This window comes from Pecten maximus, chromosome 18 (genome assembly GCF_902652985.1).
Source record: "Pecten maximus chromosome 18, xPecMax1.1, whole genome shotgun sequence".
NCBI classification, from domain to species: domain Eukaryota; kingdom Metazoa; phylum Mollusca; class Bivalvia; order Pectinida; family Pectinidae; genus Pecten; species Pecten maximus.
Window position 1 is genome coordinate 2,412,120 of NC_047032.1, and position 27,491 is coordinate 2,439,610.

Here is a 27,491-nt window from a genome sequence, read left to right on the forward strand (position 1 = left end):
TTATCTACATTTTTTTCTGGGTTAGCGTGCGAATATACTCTCCCGAGTCCTAAGAATTGTGCCTACTGCTCTAATTGCGTGATCGTAAGAGGCGACCAAATTTGGTGCTTTATCGTTTCTCGAGTCTCACCCGACACTGTTTTTTTGGCATTGAGCTGATCATTGGAGGAAGGTGTCTGGATCTATCCCCTGGCCGAGACAGACAAAAATGTAGTTTCTACGCCTGATTATCACCCAGCACTTTAGGTAGTGGGACGGCTTGTTCGCCCGTCACTGGTATGATGTGACCGGGTGGGATGTCCTGTAGGATATCTTTGGCAGTATGCTGCAGTGAGGTAGCACTATAAAATCGACATCAGTTTCGCCCTATAAAAAACCCCAAATAAACCCCCCAAAAACAGCAACATTTCGCAGCATCTTAAGGAGCATAACTACACCCATGTATCTCTTATACGGGGAGCCGTCTTTAAATGAACACAGCTGTTGATAGGACGTCAAACAATACTAAATCTGATTCAGAAACGACTCCCAGTGGTGTTTTAAACCATTCCGTATCACATGATTTGCTGTTTCGGTGACGTTTTGTTTCAACGTCTGCACAGTTCCATTTATTTCCTTGTTTTTGTACATGTGTCGAGTTTACCTGTTACGTTTAGGTCTCTGGTATTTTTTTTTTTTTTTTCTATTTTGTCTGATAGCCACGAGGTACACAGGCAATATTCCTTCACGTGAAATTCATGTGGATTTTTTCATATGAAATTCAAATGAATTTCACGGGAAAAGGGCAAAAAAGTGAAATTCCCATGAATTTTTTCATGCGTGAATTTCACATGAAAAATTTCATGTGAATTTCATTTTTTTGCCCTTTTCACGTGAATTTCATCTGAATTTCACGTAAAGGAATATTGCCTGCGTGGAAATCTCGAGGAGAGAAGAGTTCCTTCTGTAGCCTTGCTATGTAGTTCATTATTATGACGAATATGTGTATAGCGATCGTCATAGTAATAAATTTACTGTAAACGTAGGTATTTTAGCGGATGTCTTATTTCCGCGGTTATCTCATTTTTGCGCTTTCGGCTATTAAAACATTGCGCTAAATTATGATTGCACCGATAACATTTTCTGTTTTTTCCTACAGAGAATATGGCCATGCGCTAATCCTTTATTGTGCTTATTTGCTATAATTTCGAAAAAAGTTTTGAGTGTGCCAACATTTATACGTTTACAGCAAATAGTGTTGAAATGAAATCTATCCAGATTACAGATGTTTACCGTTTAGAAAACAAGATGTTGCGACCGACGAATCTCTCCATTTGATAAAGGCTTCAGCGACTGGTTAGCCATATTTTTGAATAACATCATAAAATGATTTTCAAAATCAAACAAAATATGGGTCCTTCATATTTGGAATCCATCTGTCCACTTCTTTGTCATCGCACACAAAATTACAACTTCAGAAACTCAAACACACTTCTACCTATTCCTTCCAGAAAGTCGTTCTATCACCAATTTTTCTTTCCCAGAACTATAAGAGACTGGAACAACCTACCTGAACATATTCGGAACAAACCAACGCTTGAATCTTTTTCACAAGCCCTATCACAACTCTCTACTCCAGTTTCAAATGATTTTTATATTTATGGCCATGGGAAAGGAAAAATCAATCATTGTAGACTAAGAATGGGTCTTAGCGCCCTGAACAAACAAAGATTCTTATACCGATTAACACCCAATAAATATTGTGACGACTGTACAGATTCCCCCGAAGACGAAAAACGTTTCTTTTTGACCTGTCCAAAATTTAACAACTTGCGTATGAAATTGTTAAGAAAAACTTGCAACGAATTGGCTCCAAATGTAAATCCAGATCTCATTGTAAATCTTATGCCTGATCTCCTTTTAAACATTATATTGCATGGCTCCGACAACAATACCGATTCCTCAAACAAAAACATTTTTGACTTTGTATTTGATTATATTGTTGATTCAAAAAGGTTCTAATTTCATCTTATGACCCCCCCCCCCCCCCCCCTTCACTTTCTTTGCTTTACCACTTTCCCTCTATCCTCATCCTTCCTCTCCACCTCATCTTCTTTATGTTATGGAATGTATGTGTGAGTGAGAGAGCGTGTGTTATGATTAAGTCTTGTACATACTGTATTGTTTTATGTGTTGAGGAGAGCATCTCTTAGCCCTAGGGCTGTTTGTGATCCTCATTAAATAAAGAATTAGAATAGTACATACTATGCAATAAGTAACACGTAAGTCGGCTGATTTATTGATATTAAATTTAATGACAATTTCAAGTGGTGGGATTATGTCATGTGATTGAATAATTTACTTATTTTCATATTGAACTATGTACAAAATAATTGTTTACCGTAAACAAAATGGAACACACAAGTAGACAAGTTATCAAGCAGTATGCAACCGTATCAAAAATACAATATATACAAAACACACACTCCCAGGGTTCTCACAAAACTTTGGTTGGCTTAGTGCAATTTTTTAAGGAAATATAAAAGGAGACATTTTCACTTTTGTTTCAGCAGGTTTTCTGCTGTTAATAGGCATCGCGATATTTATATTTCGATTAAACACATCCATCAAATAGGAAAACGTATGTATTATCATTTGTGACAATTTCATTTATAGTAAGTACTATGTTTCTCCTTTGTTCAAGACGTTCACTGTCTGTAAAATTATACTAATATTTCACGGTGAGGGAGTATATTAATTACCCTTCCCTACGTAAAGTTGAAACACGAGTTTAGTCACATGAAACAAATAAAAACACACTCCGTATATACAGTATACAGTGGATGTGATTCGAGAATTTACAGTGTAAATTTCTACCTCTAAAACAATATTTCATACTAATGTTTATAATTGCATTTTTTCATCATAATAGGTTTTGATGAAGAGCATCCTCATCTTATTACGTAATCTTTAAAACAAAAAAGAAAAAAAAAGTAAAAAAGAGCACCTGCAAAGTTATTTTCTTTATATATATATATATATAAATACTACCTGTAGATAAGATATACCATGCGGTTTTATTAGCTTCCTTACTCTTGGAGTGTTAATGGCACCGTTCCTCTACAAATTAACCGCCCAAAACTTACTCGAGGCTGAACAGAACGGCCCAAACGTTACCAGGTTACTAGTATTGAAGGCCAGAGAAGCTACACGAGTTAGACATATAATAACGCGCTCAAGAGTCAATAATTCGGATACATTTTCTATCTCTTGTTTATAGGAGTGTCCAGATCATAAACCAAATCACAACTCCTTCCCAACTAGCCAGAAAAAGTATAGATCCAATGAGTTTATAAAAAGCTGAGGCGACCAAACGTCATGGCCACAGAAGTGCAGGCGACCAAGCGTCAGGGCCACAGAAATGCAGGCGACCAAACGTCATGGCCACAGAAGTGTAGGCGACCAAACGTCACGGCCACAGAAGTGCAGACGACCAAACGTCATGGCCATAGAAGTGCAGGCGACCAAACGTCATGGCGACAGAAGTGCAGGCGACCAAACGTCACGGCCACAGACGTGCAGGCGACCAAACGTCATGGCCACATAAGTGCAGGCGACCAAACGTCACGGCCACAGAAGTGCAGGCGACCCAACGTCACGGCCACAAAAGTGCAGGCGACCAAACGGCATGGCCATAGAAGTGCAGGCGACCAAACGGCATGGCCATGGCCATAGAAGTGCAGGCGACCAAACGTCATGGCCATAGAAGTGCTGGCGACCAAACGTCATGGCCATAGAAGTGCAGTGTGATGACGAGGGGTCGGAGACCATAAAGATGTTCAAGGTACCTCGCTAATTCCAATTAAACAATCTATAAATTACTGTACGAAAACGTTCCTTTTCGCAACAAGTGCACATGTACATGTGTTTGTATAGACGACACGTGCAGATAACAGCAGCCAAATTATTGTGTTACTCACGTGAATAATGTCACACGTGAGCTCGTCAAGTGAAAACAATTTTGTTTAATTCGTACCGATAAATCATAGGAGCACTCAGTAATGTCTTCAAGGGAAACATCGATGCATCACCTTAAAACCACGAATCGGACAAGGAAGTAGAAATTTTAAATAATTTACGTAACATATTCATCGAATGTAATCCATCACCCGAGATATCTGCCTCGAATCCTCCTAATCTGTCACAACCTGAAGGATATGAATAAAATTAGACATAAAAATACACGTAAACATCGCAAAGAAAATATTTTACGTGTTCCTGGACAATCAATTGTCTGGCATTCGAAAAATGGCTGGATGAATCACACATTTCATGGATAACATTACTAAGTAAATATTGTGTGTGTTCAACTGTCTGTCATTACAAAGATGCCCGGATATTGAATTAAATATTTCATGGACAACGTCAACAACATGAAATAACATGTGAAATTAATTAATGAGCTTACATTTGTTTCGTCGTGACGTCAGTTCCGGTTATTCGTCGTGACGTCAGTTCCGGTTAAAGTAATTAATAACTTATTCGTTTGCTAGGTGATCGCTTGTTCCCTGCCAGAAAGGTGAATATCGTTTCAAACATAACCTAGATATTATGGGTTATCGACAGAAGTTCCGTAGGGGAGGTACATTTTAATTAGCTGTACATAGTACTGAAGAATGGTGATTTGCACGTGTTAACACATGTGGATGTCAAGTATCGGAAACCTTCAAAATAACATGATCAATTAAAAGATAGGAAATTAAAAAGCCTGTTTTGATTGCTACGCAAAATGATTAAGTGTTTAAAATGAACCTATTTACAAAATGTACATGACATGTATATACATATGCTAATCCATCTTCGCTAGACAAGGCTTCTGAAAATGTTACACTCCCTGAACGTTAAATGTAACGTAATCAGAAACCTTGGCTAGTGAAGATGATGCTAATCATATACAATCAATCAATGTCTCACTGTCGAAACAATGTCCGGTTTGGAACATGTACATGGAAAACTGCTGTGCAATATCCGTTAGAGGCGTTCAGCTGAAGGATAACAAGCTAAAGGGAACATGTGTATTACATTGTATTTATATAATTACATGTGTATTACATTGTATTTATATAATTACATGTACATTACATTGTATTTATATAATTACATGTGCATTACATTGTATTTATATAATTACATGTGTATTACATTGTATTTATATAATTACATGTGTATTACATTGTATTATATAATTACATGTGTATTACATTGTATTTATATAATTACATGTGTATTACATGTACATTGTATTTATATAATTATAGTGTACTGATACAGATCGATAGTGTACTGGTACAGATCGATAGTGTACTGGTACAGATCGATAGTGTACTGGTACAGATCGATAGTGTAGTGGTACAGATCGATGTGTACTGGTACAGATCGATAGTGTACTGGTACAGATCGATAGTGTACTGATACAGATCGATAGTGTATTGGTACAGATCGATAGTGTACTGGTACAGATCGATAGTGTACTGGTTTAGATCGATAATGTTCTGGTACAGATCGATAGTGTACTGATACAGATCGATAGTGTACAGGTACAGATCGATAGTGTACTGATACAGATCGATAGTGTACTGATACAGATCGATAGTGTACTGATACAGATCGATAGTGTACTGGTACAGATCGATAGTGTACTGGTACAGATCGATAGTGTACTGATTGATGTGTACTGGTACAGATCGATAGTGTACTGGTACAGATCGATAGTGTACTGATACAGATCGATAGTGTATTGGTACAGATCGATAGTGTACTGAAACAGATCGATAGTGTACTGGTACAGATCGATAGTGTACTGGTACAGATCGATAGTGTACTGATTGATGTGTACTGGTACAGATCGATAGTGTACTGGTACAGATCGATAGTGTATTGGTACAGATCGATAGTGTACTGAAACAGATCGATAGTGTATACTGATACAGATCGATAGTGTACTGGTACAGATCGATAGTGTACTGGTACAGATCGATAGTGTACTGATACAGATCGATAGTGTACTGGTACAGATCGATAGTGTACAGGTACAGATCGATAGTGTACTGGTACAGATCGATAGTGTACTGGTTTAGATCGATAATGTTCTGGTACAGATCGATAGTGTACTGGTACAGATCGATAGTGTACTGATACAGATCGATAGTGTACTGATACAGATCGATAGTGTACAGGTACAGATCGATAGTGTACTGATACAGATCGATAGTGTACTGATACAGATCGATAGTGTGCTGGTACAGATCGATAGTGTGCTGGTACAGATCGATAGTGTACTGGTACAGATCGATAGTGTACTGGTACAGATCGATAGTGTACTGGTACAGATCGATAGTGTACTGGTTCAGATCGATAGTGTACTGGTTCAGATCGATAGTGTACTGATAGAGATCGATAGTGTACTGGTTTAAAATTAGATCGATAGTGTACTGGTATAGATCGATAGTGTACTGATATACAGATCGATAGTGTACTGGTATAGATTGATAGTGTACTGGTTCTATACAGATTTATATAAAAGACTCGGCTAACATATTGCATATCAGTGCCATATGTCTTAGGAAAACAAATAAATAATACACGTCCCTTAATCTACACATACAACTCCTATAATCATATATATCAATTTACCAATCACACATTTCATTAAGATAAAAAATGACACAATTTTACATTCATTAGGAAGAGAGACATACAGTTTATAATGTGTATAAGATTTTATATCGGTAATTAAAACACATGTTAAAATAAACAGATCGTCAAAATTAAAATCCCTCTGAAAAAACAAGATATTATCCTCAAAATTAGAATCCACTGTATAATTTGTTTCTACTTTCATCAATACATTTTTGATATTTAACTACATTGGCTAGAGAAATTTCAGAAGATACAAGCATCATCTAATACACAAAGCAATTAATAGATCACTTTTCAAAGCAAATGTCAAACGTAAAAACCGGCCGTGACAAAATCAGCAAATATATCGGTAATTAAGAATATTGCATTGCATAGATTTTGGGCTGTGTTTTTTTATTATATATATCTTCACAGAAAACTTCTGTCATCAATTAAACATGCAAACACACACGAACACACACACTCACACACACAAACAAATTTTAAACCTAGTTCTGATTGTACGCCGCAAATTAATGAAATGAAAATGTTGATTGCAATGAATGATTTTGACCTGATCAGCTTTTTTTTATTTTTCATTTTCATGTCTTTTGAAATTTCTTCAAATTAAAGCTAACCTCAAAATATTTCAATTATTTTTGACTTGGTTTACATATATATAGAAAACTGAAAAACAAATTGTTATGATTTAGCTTACAATAAATATGTTAACTTCTAATTAAAATGTGGAAACGATGGCAACCGTTTTAAAAGCATGCATATATATATATATTCTTGCTTCCCTTTGAGAAAGTGTACATTGATAGATGATATGCTGAAATAAACTGAAAGTGTACTTTGATAGATGATATGCTGATATAAACTGATGTAATTAAATGGTTTTGGTCCTTACTTGGTGTCTATACAGTGAAACCTGTCTAATCTGACACTGGACTTTTCTGACATCCCGTCAAATCTGACACTGTACCGTATTTCCGTGATGCCAAGTGTAGTCAACAACAAATACCTGACTTTTGTGACACCCTGTCTAATCCGACCAAAAGTGTCACTCCCAAATAGTGTCGGATTAGACAGGTTTCACTATATATAGCTTTCTATCTTTTCATTCATTCACAGTATGATAATCTTTTCATTTGAACAAACTTGGGTGAATAATATTTTATATACACAAATGTATATGTCGACTATTATTTTAGTCAACGCATAATGTCACAGATATATACATCAGACTTTTTAACATGGATCATCATAATTATGACAAGTTTCAAAGTCGAGAATGTAATTATTTACAGTACGATTGCTCAGTCAAACAGTTTAACTTAAATTTAAAACAACCAGGGCTCAAAGTAGCGCCTATTTCAGTGGCCATGGCACCTTAAATTCACCACTGACGACCAGTTATTGACCTATAAGGCGCCTGCATGGCCACTAAAAAATTGTGTAAATTTGTGATTTGGTCAATCTTTCAAAGTTGCAGTCAATGCTAAAATGATATGTTCACAATTGAAAAAGTTGCAGAGATATTATACTGATCTGAAGAATTAAAAGATCTTTTTTTTTCTAACTTAAAACAACAAGGCCAGGCGACTAACTTTTCCAATTGGCGCCTATATAGATTTTATGACCTGGTAGCCAAATATAGGTCACCTTGTAAAAATATCCACTTTGAGCCCTGACAAGGCAGTTATAGTCTATATAAACATGGCAGAGAGACTAGAAACGAAAAACAAGCTGTATAGTAAAACAGGAATTACGATCTTCTATATTATAAAATAAAAATTTGATTGCTTTCTTATCTAGGGATCTATATTACAAAATCAATGATAAAAAATCAAATCCAACATGAAATGGAACTCCATAGAGAAGTCATCGAATCACAAATTTGACCTTGTGAAGAGTTATGGATAATTAAATATAAGGATTGTTAGAAAATTTAAAGCACACGAAAATTTTTTTTTTTTATCATATTAAGGGTAGTATCCACATATCATATTTAAATCGTTTCCTTCTCATTTTAAAACATTCTCGATGAAGTGGATGAATTGGTGTAAATTGTATATAAGGCGATTTTTCATCCAAGACATTAATGTATATATATTCGTCTGATTTTCATCTGTAATGTAATGTGAATTCAGTGAATTAATGGTCTTTTCTCAGCATCGATACTTTGTCACACATTACACACAGTATCGATTATAATCCGATCCCATGTCTATCCTCATCAGAGGGTAATATATATATTAACAATGGATTGATTCCCAACAACCACTCAAAATTCCAAGAAATTTCCTTTCAACAACGATCCAACCAAATTGTCGAAAGTCCTTGTTAAAAAATATCACCCGGAATTCACAACATCCATGGAGATGTCTATACATAATGTCGCAGACCACGATTCACACTACCTTCACTTCTACATGCATAGTAGATCCGTTTTTTAAACTTGTTCCATCCTCACAATCCAGTAATACATTCACATTTCATGGAACTCGTTCCTTCCTCAGAATCCAGTAATAGATTCACATTTCATGGAACTCGTTCCTTCCTCAGAATCCAGTAATAGATTCACATTTCATGGAACTCGTTCCTTCCTCACAATCCAGTAATAGATTCACATTTCATGGAACTCGTTCCTTCCTCAGAATCCAGTAATACATTCACATTTCCAAGGAACTCGTTCCATCCTCACAATCCAGTAATAGATTCACATTTCCAAGGAACTTATTCCATCCTCACAATCCAGTAATAGATTCACATTTCCAAGGAACTCGTTCCATCCTCACTAATCCAGTAATAGATTCACATTTCCAAGGAACTCGTTCCATCCTCATAATCCAGTAATAGATTCACATTTCCAAGGAACTCGTTCCATCCTCATAATCCAGTAATAGATTCACATTTCCAAGGAACTCGTTCCATCCTCATAATCCAGTAGTAGATTCACATTTCCAAGGAACTCGTTCCATCCTCACAATCCAGTAGTAGATTCACATTTCCAAGGAACTCGTTCCATCCTCATAATCCAGTAATAGATTCACATTTCCAAGGAACTCCTTCCATCCTCTCAACAAAGTTATATAGATTCACATTTTTCAAGTTGTAAAATTAAAGCAGTATATAATTTATACATGACACACCTTCTTTTTGGTGCAGAAATGTGTTTAAACAGCATTTTCCATTGTACAAAAATATACCACTTCATAACTGAACAGTCCATGTCTGCAGCCTTTTGATTATATCTAAATGAATAATTATATACTTTCAGTCCAGTCCAGGCAGGCAAGCTCAAGACAAGTCTTTACGAAGGTCCCATCACTTGCCCAGTGGCGACACCTGGTGTCAATATTGTCAGTTAAACTGTCTTGTGATATGAGATATGGTGAAGACTGACCAGCCTTGACCAACACTACTCTACGTTTTTTCAGCCATACACCTAAATGTATACATTGCCCCGTGGCCAGATTGCATGTCCACCCATTCAAAGCCTTCTCGAACCTTCTTCAGGTATCCACGTTTTCCTTCATGGTATCCACATGTGGCATTCGTCACCTACAAAAACAAGATATTATTATTATATTACTGTAGACTTGAACATGAAAACGATCTGACAATACAGTATTTTAATATGCATACTTTTCTATACATATATTACAATTATACCAAATTACTCACGTTATAATTCTAGACATCACCTCATTAGCCTTGAGAGCTACCAACACCACCAAGTGTGACAAATACTTTCGGGAGATATAGTTGAAATCAAATTTCATAGAGACCAGTGGTATAACCAACAAATTGACCAAATTAAAGTGAATCGTTTGTTTTATTTAACGTCCTATTAACGGCCCGGGTCATTTAAGGATGTGCCAGGTTTTGGAGGTGGAGGAAAGCTGGAGTACCCAGGGAAAAACCACCGACCACTGACAGTCAGTACCAGGAATCTGCCCCACTTGGGTTTCGAACTCGCGGCCCAGTGGTGGAGGGCTAGTGATAAAGTGTCGGGACACCTTAACCACTCGGCCACCGCAGCACAAGTGAACCGTATCAATCTTAATATAGTAACAGATACTGTACATGTTGATAAATAAAGAACAGTTGATAAATAAACAATATTGTCTTCAAATATAAATATAAAGATGTAGATAAAGGGCCCAGAGTGTGGAGTCCCAATCAGGAGACAAAACTGCTGAAAGCATAAAGTGGAGCTTTGGGAATACCTTTATATAGTTCTCTTACTCTATAGTTATTACAACACAACAAAGAGTGTCCCCAATATTGTGACAATAAAGCTGTATATCTATAAACCAGTTTACATTATGTACCAGGCTACGACCCTATAAAACAGCTTGTTGAAAAGAAACTTATAGTTTCAATTTCTTTTATAATTTGAGAAACTGAGCTATAAACACAGCGCTATAAAACCCAGTCTCCCAGCATCCCTAATATACACTGGACCATAAATCCTGGAGGATATTCCATCATGGAACTCCATGGGCATGTTGAGATGTTCACCTCTATATGTTGAGATGTACGTCTGCTATGTAACCTAAAACTAACATTTTTTTGTTAATGGACTTGTACATTTTGAGCAACGATCTAATTAAACGAATCTAATTTAACGCAAAACTTCAAAGTGAAATGTTGGTGAAGATACCATCGCTGGAAAAGCAACACAAACTTTGAAGTGAAATTTCAACCAGTCAAAGCTAGTAATTCAAAGGTGATCACATGCACAACAAGAACTCTACTTCCAGCTAGTTTATATATAACAAGGATACATTTTTACAACAGGAAATCGGGCAAAACCCAACTTGCATTGCATTTATTTGCCTAGATTGGTGACAGATAACAGTCTCCATTTCCTGATCACGTCTCAGAACGAGTGGGTTTCAGGGACATTTGTTATGGTCTAAACTGTCTCTGTAGCTTTGAAGGGAATATTAGCCGAGACGCCATTATACTCAGATATCCCCCTGATATTTCAACCCTAATATAGATGAAGATTCAGCATGATTCCTTGTGGAAGGCAAGCCTCTGAAGCAGCTGTATGAAATGTCAATGAAATGCTGGTGTAAGTGGATGGTCAAATATCAATTCTAGTCACAGTGGACCGAACTGGTCAAACAGCATCAGCTATATAAGTCGGCTGAACATCCCCTTCAATCATTTGATCTGCATTTTAAAAGTTGATATGAAATCCCGTTTTATTTAATGCTTCTGTCACATCAAACTACTGTACTGTGAGTTACCCACATTGATAAAACATTAAAAAAAATTTAACAATAAATCAGATCATTCCTATAATCACTGATATGCAAAAGCGAGTCATATCTAATAATGGTTTGTTGGTTCAGTTTTTTTCAAAGTTGATGAAAATGGTAAAAAAATGAAAATATAAGTATTGAACAGCGGTTTTAATGTTGTTATAGTCAATATGGCAGGTCATTTTTATCTTGCTGCCATATCGACTATAACAACATTAAAACCGCTGTTCATTGCTTAAATGTGTTGCAGCAGAACTTGGTCTGAAGAAGGCTTGAAATTGAAGCACATTTAACAACTATGGGATTTTGACCTGTCATGGTATGTAGTGGTATATCATTTTGCTATTATTAAGTGCATATAAGGCATTAGTTTACCTGGGTAATGAAGTCGAGAAATATTTCTGACAAAACCTAATTAGCAGTCCATAAAAACTTAAGTAAATATCAACATAAATAGAATACATGTATATTCCAAACCTATAATAAGATAACATCAGGCAAAGGTACATTGTATGCTGGAGGCTATACAGATGATATGATGTATGTTACCGCTATTTACAGCTCGTGGGTGATAAATATGTATATTGTATATTATATACAACACATCATTCAACAGGTGCTAGCTATATAGTAGTAACCAATATCATATCCATGAATGGACCTACGTATATGGTATCATGTCGATATACATGTCCCAGCTTGCTTCCTTAATGAGGCCAATGACTGGATCAACACTAATATTATTATCCTCAACTAAAACTTGTGTTCCATTTGATCTATTTAATCGGATCAACACTAATATTGCTATCCTCAACTAAAACTTGTGTTCCACTTGATCTATTTGATCAGAGTACCTGACAATTCATCCCTACTGGTTACAATTTGATCTATTTGATCAGAGTACCTGACAATTTATCCCTACTGGTTCCACTTGATCTATTTGATCAGAGTACCTGACAATTTATCCCTACTGGTTACAATTGATGACTATTTTTTATTGTAACAATTTTAGAGCTAACAATTTTGTTTCCGGCTGGTAAACCAGACTATTATCTGTTAAATGACAAGTTTGCTAAGAGTTTTAATTACCTACTTAAGATGAAATTATTTATTTGTATACACACTTTGTTTACATATAAACTTGACTACTTTGAAAAAGAAAAAGAAAATACACTCGAGTTAACACAGCACATAATTAAATAACAAGAGGCCCAGGGGCCTTAACGGTCATCTGACTCTAAATTAAAAACCTTATATTATTGTAGTATGTATTCTCTGTAGCAAGTATATAGTGGCACTGTTGGCCATGGTGGCCATCTTGGATTTCTGACCGACCCAATAAATAACAACACTCGGCCAGAACCATCTCAGGATCATTTCTGGTAAGTTACAGCTGAATCCCACTGGTGGAATTTGAGAAGGAGTTTGAAATAGGTGTTGTTCAGGAAAACCATGATTGCGCAATCATGTTACAAAATGGCCGCCGTGGCTACCATGTCGAAGTTTTTACGAAGCCAAAAAATAACAACACTTTGTTGGCTCTCCTTCCTTAACATCCTCACCAATATCCAGCTCAATCGCACCAGTGGAACTGGAGAAGAAGTTTAAAATGTGTTTTTCAAGATGGTTGCCATGGCGGCCATCTTGGATTTCTGACCGACTTGAAAAATAACAACACTTGGTCAGGACCATCACAGAATCATTTCTGGTAAGTAAGAGCTCAATCCCACTGGTGGAATTTGAGAAGAAGTTTGATATAGGTGTTGTTTAGAAGAACCATGATTGCGCAATCATTTTACAAAATGGCTGCCGTGGCTGCAATGTCAAAGTTTTTACGAGGCCGAAAAAATAACAACACTTTATTGGCTCTCCTTCCTTCAAACATCCTCACCAATTTCAAGCTCAATCGCACCAGTGGAACAGGAGAAGAAGTTTAAAATGTGTTTTTCAAGATGGTTGCCATGGCGGCCATCTTGGATTTCTCACCGACTTGAAAAATAACAACACTTGGTCAAGACCATCTCAGGATCATTTCTGGTTAGTTAGAGCTGAATCCCACTGGTGGAATTTGAGAAGAAGTTTGAAATAGGTGTGGTTCAGAAGAACAATGATTGCGCAATCATGTTACAAATGGCTGCCATGTCAAAGTTTTTACGAAGCCGAAAAATAACAACACTTTGTTGCCTCTCCTTCCTTAACATCCTCACCAATTTCCAGCTCAATCGCACCAGTGGAACTGGAGAAGAAGTTTAAAATGTGTTTTTCAAGATGGTTGCCATGGCGGCCATCTTGGATTTCTGACCGACTTGAAAAATAACAACACTTGGTCAAGACCATCTCAGGATCATTTCTGGTTAGTTAGAGCTGAATTCCACTGATGGAATTTGAGAAGAAGTTTGAAATAGGTGTTGTTCAGAAGAACCATGATTGCGCAATCATGTTACAAAATGGCTGCCGTGGCTGCCATGTCAAAGTTTTTACGAAGCCGAAAAATAACAACACTTTTTTGGCTCTACTTCCTTAACATCCTCACCAATTTCCAGCTCAATCGCACCAGTGGAACTGGAGAAGAAGTTTAAAATGTGTTTTTCAAGATGGTTGCCATGGCGGCCATCTTGGATTTCTGACCGACCTGAAAAATAACAACACTTCCTCAGGACCATCCCAGGATCATTTCAGGCAAGTTTCAGCTCAATCTCACCAGTGGAACTTGAGAAGAAGTTTCAAATGTGTTTTCAAAATGGCGGCAATTGCGGCCATCTTGGATTTCGGACTGACCCGAAAATTAACAACACTTGGTCAGGACCATCCCAGCATCATTTCAGGCAAGTTTCAGCTCAATCCCACTGGTGGAACTTGAGAAGCACGGCAGACGGCGCACGGCGCACGACGACGGACGAAGCATGATGACTATAGGTCATCCTGACCCTTCGGGTCAGATGACCTAAAAATTCTAGCTTTGAGGGATGATGGATATGTTGTAAGCCTCATATTGAAGGATCCCGGAGGTACTTATACAATGATGTTCTTTTTTAGTCCCACTATTCTCTGACTATATAGAACCGAGTACCCAAGGACTGGTCTCATTTGGTTAGTTTATATCGACGAGGTAGTACTCTAAAGTAAACAAGACAGGCGGCTTTTGCAAGATGGACAAAATCGGTTAAAGAGCAGTGATCCAATATTTGCATAAAAAAGGTTTAACACCTAAGGATATCCATAAAGATATGATAGCAACACTAGGGAAAGATGCCCCTTCATATGCTACAGTGAAAAAGTGGGTGGCAGAATTCAAGTTCGGCCGACAGAGCCTTAATTGAGGATGACCCGCGTCCTGGAAGTCCTTTCAATGTTGCAACCACAGCAATAGTCAATAAAGATCATTTTATGATATGATTTTTTTGTGACTGACAGACGAGTTAAAGAAAGATATATAGCCAGTAGAGTTGGCATTTCACCGGAAAGAGTAAACATGCCATTCTGACCAAGGATCTTGCAATCATCGAAAGCTTTTGGACCGATGGGTACCTGAAGACTTCTGACAGTAGATCAGATGCATTGTCACCAGGCACACATTATCGCTTGCTAATCTTAACCTTTTTGAGGAAGATCCTGCCAGCTTTCTTCAGAGATTTATCAATATGGATGGAATATGGGTCCATCATTTTACTCCAGAGGTCAAACAACAATCGAAACAATGGAAGCACCCTGGCTCTTCCTCAGAAGGCAAAGACTATTCCATCAGCTGGGAAGGTTATGGCCTCGGTTTCCTGGGACGCAGATGATATTATTCTGCTAATAGATTATCTCCAAAAGGGACAAACAATCAATGACACATATTGCTTAATGATGCTTCACTTCTGAGGCAGTTACGAGAAAATATTAAACTTAAGTGCTGTGGAAAGTTCACTAAAGGTGTGTTATTCCATCAGGACAATGCTCCTGTTCACAAGTCTGTCATTGCCATAGCTGCCATTCACGATTGTAGCTTTAAATTGATTGAGCATCCGCCTTATTCACCTGATCTTGCTCCATCAGACTTTCATCTATTTCCAAAACTGAAAACATGCAGCTATTTCAAGGACCCACTTCAATTCCGATGATGACGTCATACATGCAGTGGATGACTTTCTGAACATCCAAGAAAAGGAGGTCTATAAAAGTGGCATTGAGGCCCTGATACTGAAGGGGATTATGTTGAAAAATAATATGATATGCCTGGCAAAATTCAAATCCTTCAATATGTCAGGCTAGCTCACAACATATCAATCAGCCCTCGTATATAATTAATTTCATGATCCTGTAATGAGTTGGTTCACACCTGTCTGTATATAAAACTGCCACATGTAATATACATTGAGGACTTGTGTTATTTCACACCTGTTTGTATCAAACTATCAATTACAATTATTAATTAATAAAAATGATTCCTATCATTAGAAAACCTGTTTTTCTAATATTAATACTAAAAATCAATTTCCTATTCATAAGAAAATCTTGTACTGTACTACGTATACCAGACTCTTAATTAATGTTAATTTATTTCCTTTCCAGACATTATATAAAGAACCTAGAGTTTATTATAACTGTTTCATCCCTTCTACATCCATCATTGTCTTATTCTTTAGTAAAAATCTAAAAGATATATATAGCTGTCTTATAAAATCGTGCAAGTTTGTATCTTCACTATCTGTAGAGTGATGTGTCTGTATGTAATTTAGCTCCAATACAAAGCTCATACATGTATATCAGCTGTGTGTGTATTCGGAACACGAGCTGTGATAATTTAGAATAGTGATATATCAAACAGGCTATACTGATCGATCCTTATACTTAATTTAAATCAGATTCTTCTGGTATATTATGGTTTACTTTAATCCAAACCCAGATATTCAATTCTATATTAATCTAAACACAGGTGTTTATGTCTATATTAATCCAAACCCAGGTATTTAAATCTATATTAATCCAAACCCAGGTATTCAATTCTATATTAATCCAAGCCCAGATATTTAAATCTATATTAATCCAAACCCAGATATTTAAATCTATAATAACTTTAATCCAAGCCCAGATATTTAATTAAAAGTCTATATTAATTTTCACAGTGTTAAGAAATAATTTTTCATTTTCATTTATTATTTATAATTAGGAATTTAATCTAACTTGATTGCAAGACAGAGCATACCTACAGAAATGCTTTGATTTGATTAGATTTAATTCAATAAAAGTGAAATGGCAATGCCAGCGATCCCTTGATGATGATTAAAGTGCAGGAATCTAAACCAAGAATCGTTTCTTAATTATAAAGATTTTAGAACAAATGCTTCATTCGCTTCTGTCTTTGAGGTAATTTTATTGTTTAACAACACCAGATAGGACTTCAAATTTTTGGAATATGATCTTCACATTTCATTTTGAGGAGATTGATTCCCTGCAGATAGACTCGGATCTAGAGGAAAGGTGCTCTTACAATCTCCGCAAACATAGAAAAAAACTGTAGTGTTCTCGCTACATGATTTTGCTTGCATAAAATGCCATGTGCCAATTAATCAGCATGGCACCAATCCTAAAGTTAATTTCATTGCTCATTTCAAACATGGAAAACACATCATTTTTAACAACACATTATACTGTAGCTTTAATTTGCCAATCCTTTATTTTTAAAACAGTTTTGATCTTTTTGTGAATTACAGTTTCCTTGGAAGTATTTCACACAACTTTTTTATCGGAGCTACATTTCTTTTCCGTGAAGCCAGGTCACAGAGAGAGAAGACCTGTCCGTTTTAACTCTGCATCTGAATGAATCTGATTATTTCTGCAGATGTCATAGAAATCAGAACACTCTATTCCCAATTAATGATAGGACCACTTAACGTTATTTATACGAAAGCTCAAATTCACCAATATTTCATTTTACATTATCTCAACAATTAACTTCTCTTCAGACTTTGGAATTTTTTACAACTGACACTGTGACCTAATTAGAGGATAATCTGTCATCTAGTGACCTAATTAAGACAATTAAACAGAGGATCATAATCTTGTGACCAAATTAGAGAATAAACTTGTAATCTAATTAGAGGATCGTGACCTTATTAGAGGATAAGCTTGTGACCTAATTACAGAATCTTGTGATCTAATCAGAGGATAAGCATGTGACCTAATTAGAGGATAAGCATGTGACCTAATTAGAGGATAAGCATGTGACCTAATTACAGAAGCTTGTGACCTAATTAGAGGATAAGCATGTGACCTAATTACAGAAGCTTGTGACCTTATTAGAGGATAAGCATGTGACTTAATTACAGAAGCTTGTGACCTAATTAGAGGATAAGCATGTGACCTAATTAGAGAAGCTTGTGACCTAATTAGAGGATAAGCATGTGACCTAATTAGAGAAGCTTGTGACCTAATTAGAGGATAAGCATGTGACCTAATTAGAGAAGCTTGTGACCTAATTAGAGGATAAGCATGTGACCTACTTACAGAAGCTTGTGACCTAATTAGAGGATAAGCATGTGACCTAATTAGAGAACAATCTTGTGACCTTAATGTGTCAGCATACAGAATTAAGTCAACATGCAGACAAGCCAGCTTCAGGTGTCACACCCTCATCCTGTGAACCCTGTGCTTAAATATATATATACTGAAACGAAAAAGAAACGCAACATGGAAAATTGTGATTAATTTTGTATTAAATATACATATCTGTATAAAAATCGCGGAAATAAACATGCACCCTGCCTAACACCCATACCAATCTTCAAAATCACCCAAGTGTGACTAGAGACCTATGCACTTCCGGCGCGGTAAAAACATCAAAAACCGTGCCTGTACAAACATATGCGTTCTTTTTTCATTCAAACCAGTATCAATTCATCACTAACATTGAGCCACATCATCGCCAATACTTTTGCAAACAATAATTCCTTTTACAATTATGCCACGGTTATCAAAGGTTGATAGAGGACGTGCTATAGCGATGCTTCTGGCAGGGAACACGCAACTTCACGTCGCTCGACAATTCAGAGTTCACAAATCGACTATTAGTCGATTAGTTTCACGTCTTAACGCAACAGGAAGAGTCGATGACCAGCCGAGATCAGGACGTCCACGCGTAACGTCGCGACGTCAAGACCGGGTTCTTAGGTTGGCACACCTGCGTAACAGGAGATTAACGGCCGCTGAAACGGCAAGGAATACGATTGGTAATCATAACCGTCGAATTCATCCCCAAACAGTGATCAACAGACTGCGTGAGGCTAATTTGCGTGCAAGGCGACAGTACGTTGGTTTACTACTAACACCGCAACGTCGAGCACGTCGTATGCAATGGGCAACGGCACATATGCCCAGACGTTTTCCTATGAGACGGAGGTCTATGCTCTTCACCGATGAATCTCGATTCACGTTATTTCGAGCAGATGGCCGTCAACGTGTGTACCGGCGTCGAGGCGAACGTTTTGCTGACGCCTGTGTTTTGGAACACGACCGATTTGGGGGTGGATCAGTTATGGTTTGGGCGGGAATCTCCCATGGTTTGAAGAGGCCTTTGGTGATAGTCAATGGGAATTTAACGGCCGTACGCTATCGGGATGAGATCCTTAGGCCCCATGTTGTGCCGTTTGTTAGGCAGCATCATCTAACCTTTCTAACCAACTTGGATTCACGTAGGGTACTACCAATCATGACCTTCTAGCAAAGTGACCTGTTCTTAAAAATCTCTAAACATTTAAAGGATGTTACATCAATATTCAATATTAACTATTACATATGAAATTTAAACATAATGCTCACAAGTATTATTTTATTAAACCTACAATTTGAAGTTGCGTTTCTTTTTCGTTTCAGTATATATATATGAATTTCTGTAAAAACCGTGTCATTTACAACACTGCCCTCTGCAAATATCGTCATTTCTGCCAGGTTTAATTTCACAATTTTGATAGCTTTGAAATTTTAAGCTTGGTTTATCGATATTTTTTTTTTCTCTTTTTCCGTCTTTTCCATAAATCATAAAATAATACGGGTGATTTTCACAACCGGCTTTTGTAACATAAGCGTAAATTTCTACGTTTACAGCATTACTTCATGATAAATGAGTGGACTTCCTGTTCAGCGAATCTCAAACATCAACAACTAAAATCAATATTATCAAGCTGTAGGTGTTTCTCAGTCCTAAATATCAGCCATGCAGGTGCTGTAGGTCAATAGAGAGTTCTGTGGAATATCAAGTCATCTCAACACTGCCTTGCAAGGCATGCATGACTACTGGCATCTATTGTAAACCAAGTCTAAAATGAGTAATAGTTTACTGAATGTGTAAATCACATTTAACATTAATGTTGAGTATTTTTAACGAAGAATTCCCAAATTCTTAAAATCAAAATTATTAATAGATAAGTAACAAAAACATCTCTTTTTTGCCTACTCTTTATTCTACGCTCTTTTTGGCCTATTCTTTACTATACACTCTTTTTGGCCTATTCTTTATTCGACGCTCTTTTTGGCCTATTCTTTAGTCTATGCTTTTTTTGGCCTATTCTTTATTCTACGCTCTTTTTTGACTATTCTTTAGTCTATGCTTTTTTTGGCCTATTCTTTATTCTACGCTCTTTTTGGCCTATTCTTTATTCTACGTTTTTTTGGGCCTCCTCTTTAGTATACTCTCTTTTTGGCCTACTCTTTATTCTACGCTCTTTTTGGCCTATTCTTTAGTCTATGCTTTTTTTGGCCTATTCTTTATTCTACGCTCTTTTTTGCCTATTCTTTAGTCCATGCTTTTTTTGGCCTATTCTTTATTCTACGCTCTTTTTTGACTATTCTTTAGTCTATGCTTTTTTTGGCCTATTCTTTATTCTACGCTCTTTTTGGCCTATTCTTTATTCTACGTTTTTTTGGGCCTCCTCTTTAGTATACTCTCTTTTTGGCCTACTCTTTATTCTACGCTCTTTTTGGCCTATTCTTTAGTCTATGCTTTTTTGGGCCTATTCTTTATTCTACGCTCTTTTTTGCCTATTCTTTAGTCCATGCTTTTTTTGGCCTATTCTTTATTCTACGCTCTTTTTTGCCTATTCTTTATTCTACGTTTTTTTGGGCCTCCTCTTTAGTATACTCTCTTTTTGGCCTACTCTTTATTCTACGCTCTTTTTGGCCTATTCTTTAGTCTATGCTTTTTTTGGCCTATTCTTTATTCTATGCTCTTTTTGGCCTACTCTTTATTCTACGCTCTTTTTGGCCTATTCTTTAGTCTATGCTTTTTTTGGCCTATTCTATATTCTACGCTCTTTTTGGCCTACTCTTTATTCTACGCTCTTTTTGGCCTATTCCTTATTCTACGCTCTTTTTGTCCTATTCTTTATTCTACGTTCTTTTTGGCCTATTCTTTATTCTACGTTCTTTTTTGCCTGTTCTTTATTCTAGTAACACTGTTTTTGGCCTTCATTTTACTATACACTCTATTTGGCCTATTTTTTATTCTACGCTCTTTTTGGCCAATTCTTTATTCTACGTTCTTTTTGGCCTATTCTTTACTATACGCTCTTTTGGGCCTACTCTTTATTCTACATTCTTTTTGGACTATTCTTTATTCTACGTTCTTTTTGGTCCATTTTTTATTCTATGCTCTTTTTGGTCTATTCTTTATTCTACGCTCTTTTTGGTCTATTTTTTATTCTATGTTCTTTTTTGCCTATTGTTTATTCTGGGTTTTTTTACCTATTCTTTATATATTTAATACTTTATACACTTCCTGAGAAACTGAGTTAAACATACCTTTGACAAAGCTGGTGTTTAATTTTCTGTTTTCTGTGTGTAGTAACAAAACATTTTAAGCCTGATAAATCAATAGGGGCCACGTACAATAGCTCAGTCAGATAGAGCACCATGGGCCATGAAACCTCAGGTGAAATTCTGAGATATGTGGTGCCACACTCCCTACCCGCATCAGTTTTACTGTGTTTCTTCGGAAGCTGAGAAATGGGTCTGTCTGTGATGGTCTTGATTGTGCCCTTGGGCAAGGGCGCTTTCCCCTAATTGCTCTGGATGGCATGTGAATCGCCTCCCGTATGTTGTTCAGTGAGGTAGTCACCAACTACTACAATGTGACTCAGCCTCAAAATGACCCTGGTTGTTCACGGGGTGATAAATCTAACAATCTAACAAACAAACATGATTTAAACAGCAGCGTGACTTCATATATCACTAATTAATTAACATCAAAATATACTTAGTTTTAACAAGATTTTTTATATTAGTACCAATAATTCCTCTGTAACAAGTCTGACCATCGTACTAACAACTAACCAGGGATATTGTTAGAAGTCATGGTTCAATCTAGCCCCATTTCTTCACCATTTATGGGAAAAATTTTCCAGCAGAATTAGCCTTTAAAATTTTCCCTCAAATCAAATAAAGATTCCACAAATGACATGGTTCACATATCATATATAAATTTTTTCAACAACGAAAATGTTGACTAAATAAATACCAAATCATCAAGTTACATAAGCATTAATACATACCTGGAACACACTTTTGAAAAACTCTTAGAATCTGTTTCTACTGCCCATGGCCTGAACCATGGTGCCACACTGGACTTTAATTAATGCATCATTCGGCCCCGGCCCGGTGATGCATTAATGCATCATCCGGACTTAAAGGGTTAACCTATTGTGCTGTGGTCTCTAGAAACCACAGATCTTTCTCTGCGATAATAAAAAGGGAATATTCCCCAATATCCTGTCTTGATCCCTCCGAGTACATAACAAGTTTTAATTGAGTTTGGTTTATTTTGTTTAACGTCCTATTAAACATCCAGGGTCATTTAAGGACACGCTTGGTTTTGGAGGCGGAGGAAAGCCGGAGTACCCGGTGAAAAACCACCAGTCTACGGTCAGTACCTGGAAACTGCCCCACGTACTGGTTTCGAACTCGCAACCCAGAGGTGGGATTCACTTCCCGGGCAGAGCAACTTAACAGAGGGTTGGGATTGAGCAACTTAACATATATAAGAATTACTAGCTACCATGATGTGTTGTTTGATACTTACAAGAGCGGCCCAGAGAGGTTTGTGAACATCCATTTCTCGCATCATGGCCAAGCAGACCTCTGCCAGTTCATCCAGTCCCCTGGTCTCAACACACTTCCTGTCCACTCCGATGTCAGCGTAGAGACTGTAGGCAAGATGGTACCCGTCCACTCTGTAATAATTACACACACACATCAGCTATAGATAGTATCCGTCCACTCTGTAATAATTACACACGAATACCAGCTATAGATGGTATCCGTCCACTCTGTAATATTTACACACCCACATCAGCTAACTACACAATGTTTTATTTGGTGTTTAAATTTTTTTCAACATTCATCTCACCATGATATGTTTAGTTAATGGGCTCAGACAAGAGTGATATGCCAATTCAGTTTGAATCATTATCTTACGTATGTTTAAAATATTGTATTGCCTGTGCATGTGATTGAGGAATTCCTAGATTGGGAGTTTGGGAAGCCCTGGACATGGGATTGTCTCCCCTAGTGCATGTGATTGAGGAATTCCTACATTGGGAGTTGTGGGACCCCTGGATTGTCTCCCCTTGTGCATGTGATTGAGGAATTTCTAGATTGGGAGTTTGGGAAGCCCTGGACATGGGATTGTCTCCCCTTGTGCATGTGATTGAGGAATTCCTACATTGGGAGTTTGGGGAGCCCTGGGTTGTCTCTCCTTCATGTAAATGTGATTGAGGAATTCCTAGATTGGGAGTTTGGGGAACCCTGGGTTGTCTCCCCTTGTGTATGTGATTGAGGAATTCCTAGATTGGGAGTTTGGGGAGCCCTGGATTGTCTCCCCTTGTGCATGTGATTGAGGAATTCCTAGATTGGGAGTTTGGGGAGCCCTGGGTTGTCTCCCCTTGTGTATGTGATTGAGGAATTCCTAGATTGGGAGTTTGGGGAACCCTGGGTTGTCTCCCCTTGTGTATGTGATTGAGGAATTCCTAGATTGGGAGTTTGGGGAGCCCTGGATTGTCTCCCCTTGTGCATGTGATTGAGGAATTCCTAGATTGGGAGTTTGGGGAACCCTGGGTTGTCTCCCCTTGTGTATGTGATTGAGGAATTCCTAGATTGGGAGTTTGGGGAGCCCTGGTTTGTCTCCTCTTAACAAACGGTATCTCACCCAGGTCAAGATAACCAACTCTTTTAACTTTCTTTTCATTGCCTTTCCATTTAATCAGATGATCTTATTCATCATCTCAGTAATACATACACTAGTACATCAGCGACACAAATTAATTTGAACTCGGAGAAATTAAATTACTACTTCTTTGGCCGTTATATTAGGGACACTACACGAGGAAACAGACAGATGTTTGACTATGGACGATGAAACAGATGTTTGAAGATGGACAATGAAACAGATGTTTGACTATGGACGATGAAACAGATGTTTGACTATGGACGATGAAACAGATGTTTGACTATGGACGAGAAAACAGACAGATGTTTGACTATGGACGAGAAAACAGATGTTTGACTATGGACGAGAAAACAGATGTTTGACTATGGGCGATGAAACAGATGTTTGCCTATGGACGATGAAACAGACAGATGTTTGACAATAGACGATGAAACAGACAGATGTTTGACTACACTGTATGGACGATGAAACAGACAGATGTTTGACTATTGGCGATGAAACAGACAGATGTTTGACTATAGACGATGAAACAGACAGATGTTTGACTATGGACGATGAAACAGACAGATGTTTGACTATAGACGATGAAACAGACAGATGTTTGACTACACTGTATGGACGATGAAATAGATAGATGTTTGACTACACTGTATGGACGATGAAACAAGACAGATGTTTGACTACACTGTATGGACGATGAAATAGACAGATCTTTGACTATGGGCGATGAAATAGACTTTCAAGGTTGGCCATCAAAACTATAAAGTCCATTGTTAACCTGTAAGTCATTCACAGGTGACCAGCTGGAGGATTTTTTGTGAAATTGTTTAAAATCATCTTCCCATATAACGGCTTATCTTTCAGCCAGACAATACATTAACAATAATTAAGATTCATTGCCGTCAGTAAACGGTTACGTAATCTCTGGACTTTTATGTATCCTCCAGACAGAAGCTGTCGCGATTAGCTTGTATGGATGGGACTTTCCATTATATTGCGGAAGGATATAACAATGATATACAGACATTTTCAACCCTTTCACATAGAAAAAGAAGAACTACGAGAAATCATGGAGTTTATCATCATCAACTCCAGGACATCGACTACCAGGTTGATACAGATTTATGTTAGCCCTACTGAGTGTGGTCAGTGGCCGAGACTGATGATGGCTTATAGACAAGAAGGGCCTGGTTCAATGGGTTGGTTTAACCAATAGGCATGCTAGCGGAGTCTATATACATAGTTCTTATATTATTGGTTTGGTTTGTTTTTGTTTAACGTCCCCAATATCCTAGCTGTCTTGATCCCTCCAAGAACATAACAACAAGTTTTAATTGAGTTTGGTTGGTTTGGTTTGTTTTTGTTTAACGTCCTATTAACAGCCAGGGTCATTTAAGGACGTGCCAGGTTTTGGAGGTGAAGGAAAGCCGGAGTACCCGGAGAAAAACCACCGGCCTGCAGTCAGTACCTGGCAACTGCCCCACGTAGGTTTCGAACTCGCAACCCAGAGGTGGAGGGCTGGTGATAAAGTGTCGGGACACCTTAACCACTCGGCCACCGCGGCCCCTGTTCTTATATCAAGTCTGTGCCAAGATAGGATCACCATACATGCAGGTCAGGTTCAATTGTGCCCAACTTTAAAATTTCAAAACTTTTAAAACTAGAAAATGTCTGTAATTAAAAAGACATTGATAAATGCTATTTCATGGCGGGGGCATTGAAATATCACATCTACACAGATTAATTCGCTAATCTTGTTCTATTGTTATACCATTCAATATGAAGTTATATTAAAACTATAAACCATTCTATACAACACATGGACTGCCAGCGGACAATGGACACCCGACCACCAGCATTAGCTCTATAATTTGCCCTTGGGGCAGGTGATTTAAATATATAGCTGAAATGCTTTTAGTGAGATACAGGATGAGGAGAATTTATATACTCTCGCACCTTCTCAAAATTAAGGATCCTAGAAAATGAAGGTAAATCAGCTGCAAGATTAAACCAGGAAAATGGACTAAACTTCATTACAGTATAGTGTACGACTCTAGCATAGACACTGTCTACACTGCTCTCTGGCAAGTCAGATGACAACCACCTGTCAGAAATTGTCCGTCCCTCTGGAACAAGTCAGACGACAAATGCAACCACCTGTCAGAAATTGTCCGTCTCTTGTCCAGAGCTACATAACTCTGTAACAAGTCAGACGACAACCACCTGTCAGAAATTGTCCGCCCCTACTCTGTAACAAGCTTTAGTCAAACGACAACCACCTGTCAGAAATTGTCTGTCCCTCCTCCAGAGCTACATAACTCTGTAACAAGTCAGACGACAACCACCTGTCAGAAATTGTCCGTCCCTCTGTAACAAGTCAGACGACAACCTTCTGTCAGAAATTGTCCGTCCCTCTGTAACAAGTCAGATGACAACCACCTGTCAGAAATTGTCCGTCCCTCATCCAGAGCTACATAACTGTAACTCTATAGCACAGTAATAAAGGTCCATTGTTTTGATGTAGATTCTAGATGTTGTCTGTAATGTTTGTTTGCTAAGCTTGATTAACTCTCTTCCTGCTGGCAAAGCAGAGTATCCTATCTGATTGGATCAAGTTCTAACACACATTATTACCCACAATTCCCCTGGTCCTGTAGAAGATCCTGGCAATCACACCACCGTTACACATGGCCTGGTGCATGCCTCCTGTTTTAGAGATTTCCTTGGTTATATATACATCTGTCATGAACCTTGATTGATATCACATGGCATTGCTGTGTTACTCAGACATGGATTTTTTGTTTTGACTGGGAAATTTGAATCAACCTTATATACAGGCGCGGATCCAGGAATTTGAAAAGGGGGCTCCAGTAATTTTGGGAAAATGAAATGATTATAGCAAATTTTGCAATATTTTGGGGGTAAGATTTTCAATAAGCGGGGAGAGGTTGGCGTAGGCATTTTTATTTTAAGGCTATAAAATTTTTTTTTCCTCATCCTGGATCCGCTAGTGATATATCTGTCTGATAAAACTATGACTACCATCTACAGCTTAGGCAGTGACTACAAAAATCTGTCCATCATGTACAAAAAAAAAGAAGATTTTGGGGCCATAAAAACGATGGATAACTGAAACATCGATATCCCCCATACACACACTACACAGTACACACAGACATTTGGCCTTGTGACTGAACATTTCATTCTACATGTTGTGCCTGCAGACTCCTTCATAAATGCCCATCATCCATCTATGTAACAGTAGAAATGGACTGAGACTAAATGGGCTTAGTGACCTCCAGATCTTGGCAATCTCTCAAACTCATTCAGTTGGTACCAGAAGTACCTCA

The 27,491-nt window shown here is 37.5% G+C and overlaps 1 protein-coding gene across 1 annotated transcript in view; it reads right to left on the minus strand.

The window, feature by feature from the left end:
• Positions 1-6,628: 6,628 nt before the first annotated feature.
• LOC117317163 overlaps positions 6,629-27,491 on the minus strand; it is a 46,133-nt gene continuing 25,270 nt past the window's right edge. The window contains exons 3-4 of the mRNA XM_033871962.1: positions 22,996-23,146; positions 6,629-10,227 (exon numbers count right to left, since the gene is read on the minus strand). Coding sequence (XP_033727853.1) covers positions 10,090-10,227; positions 22,996-23,146 — 289 coding nt within the window. The 3' untranslated portion in view covers positions 6,629-10,089. The remainder of the gene's footprint in view (positions 10,228-22,995; positions 23,147-27,491) is intronic.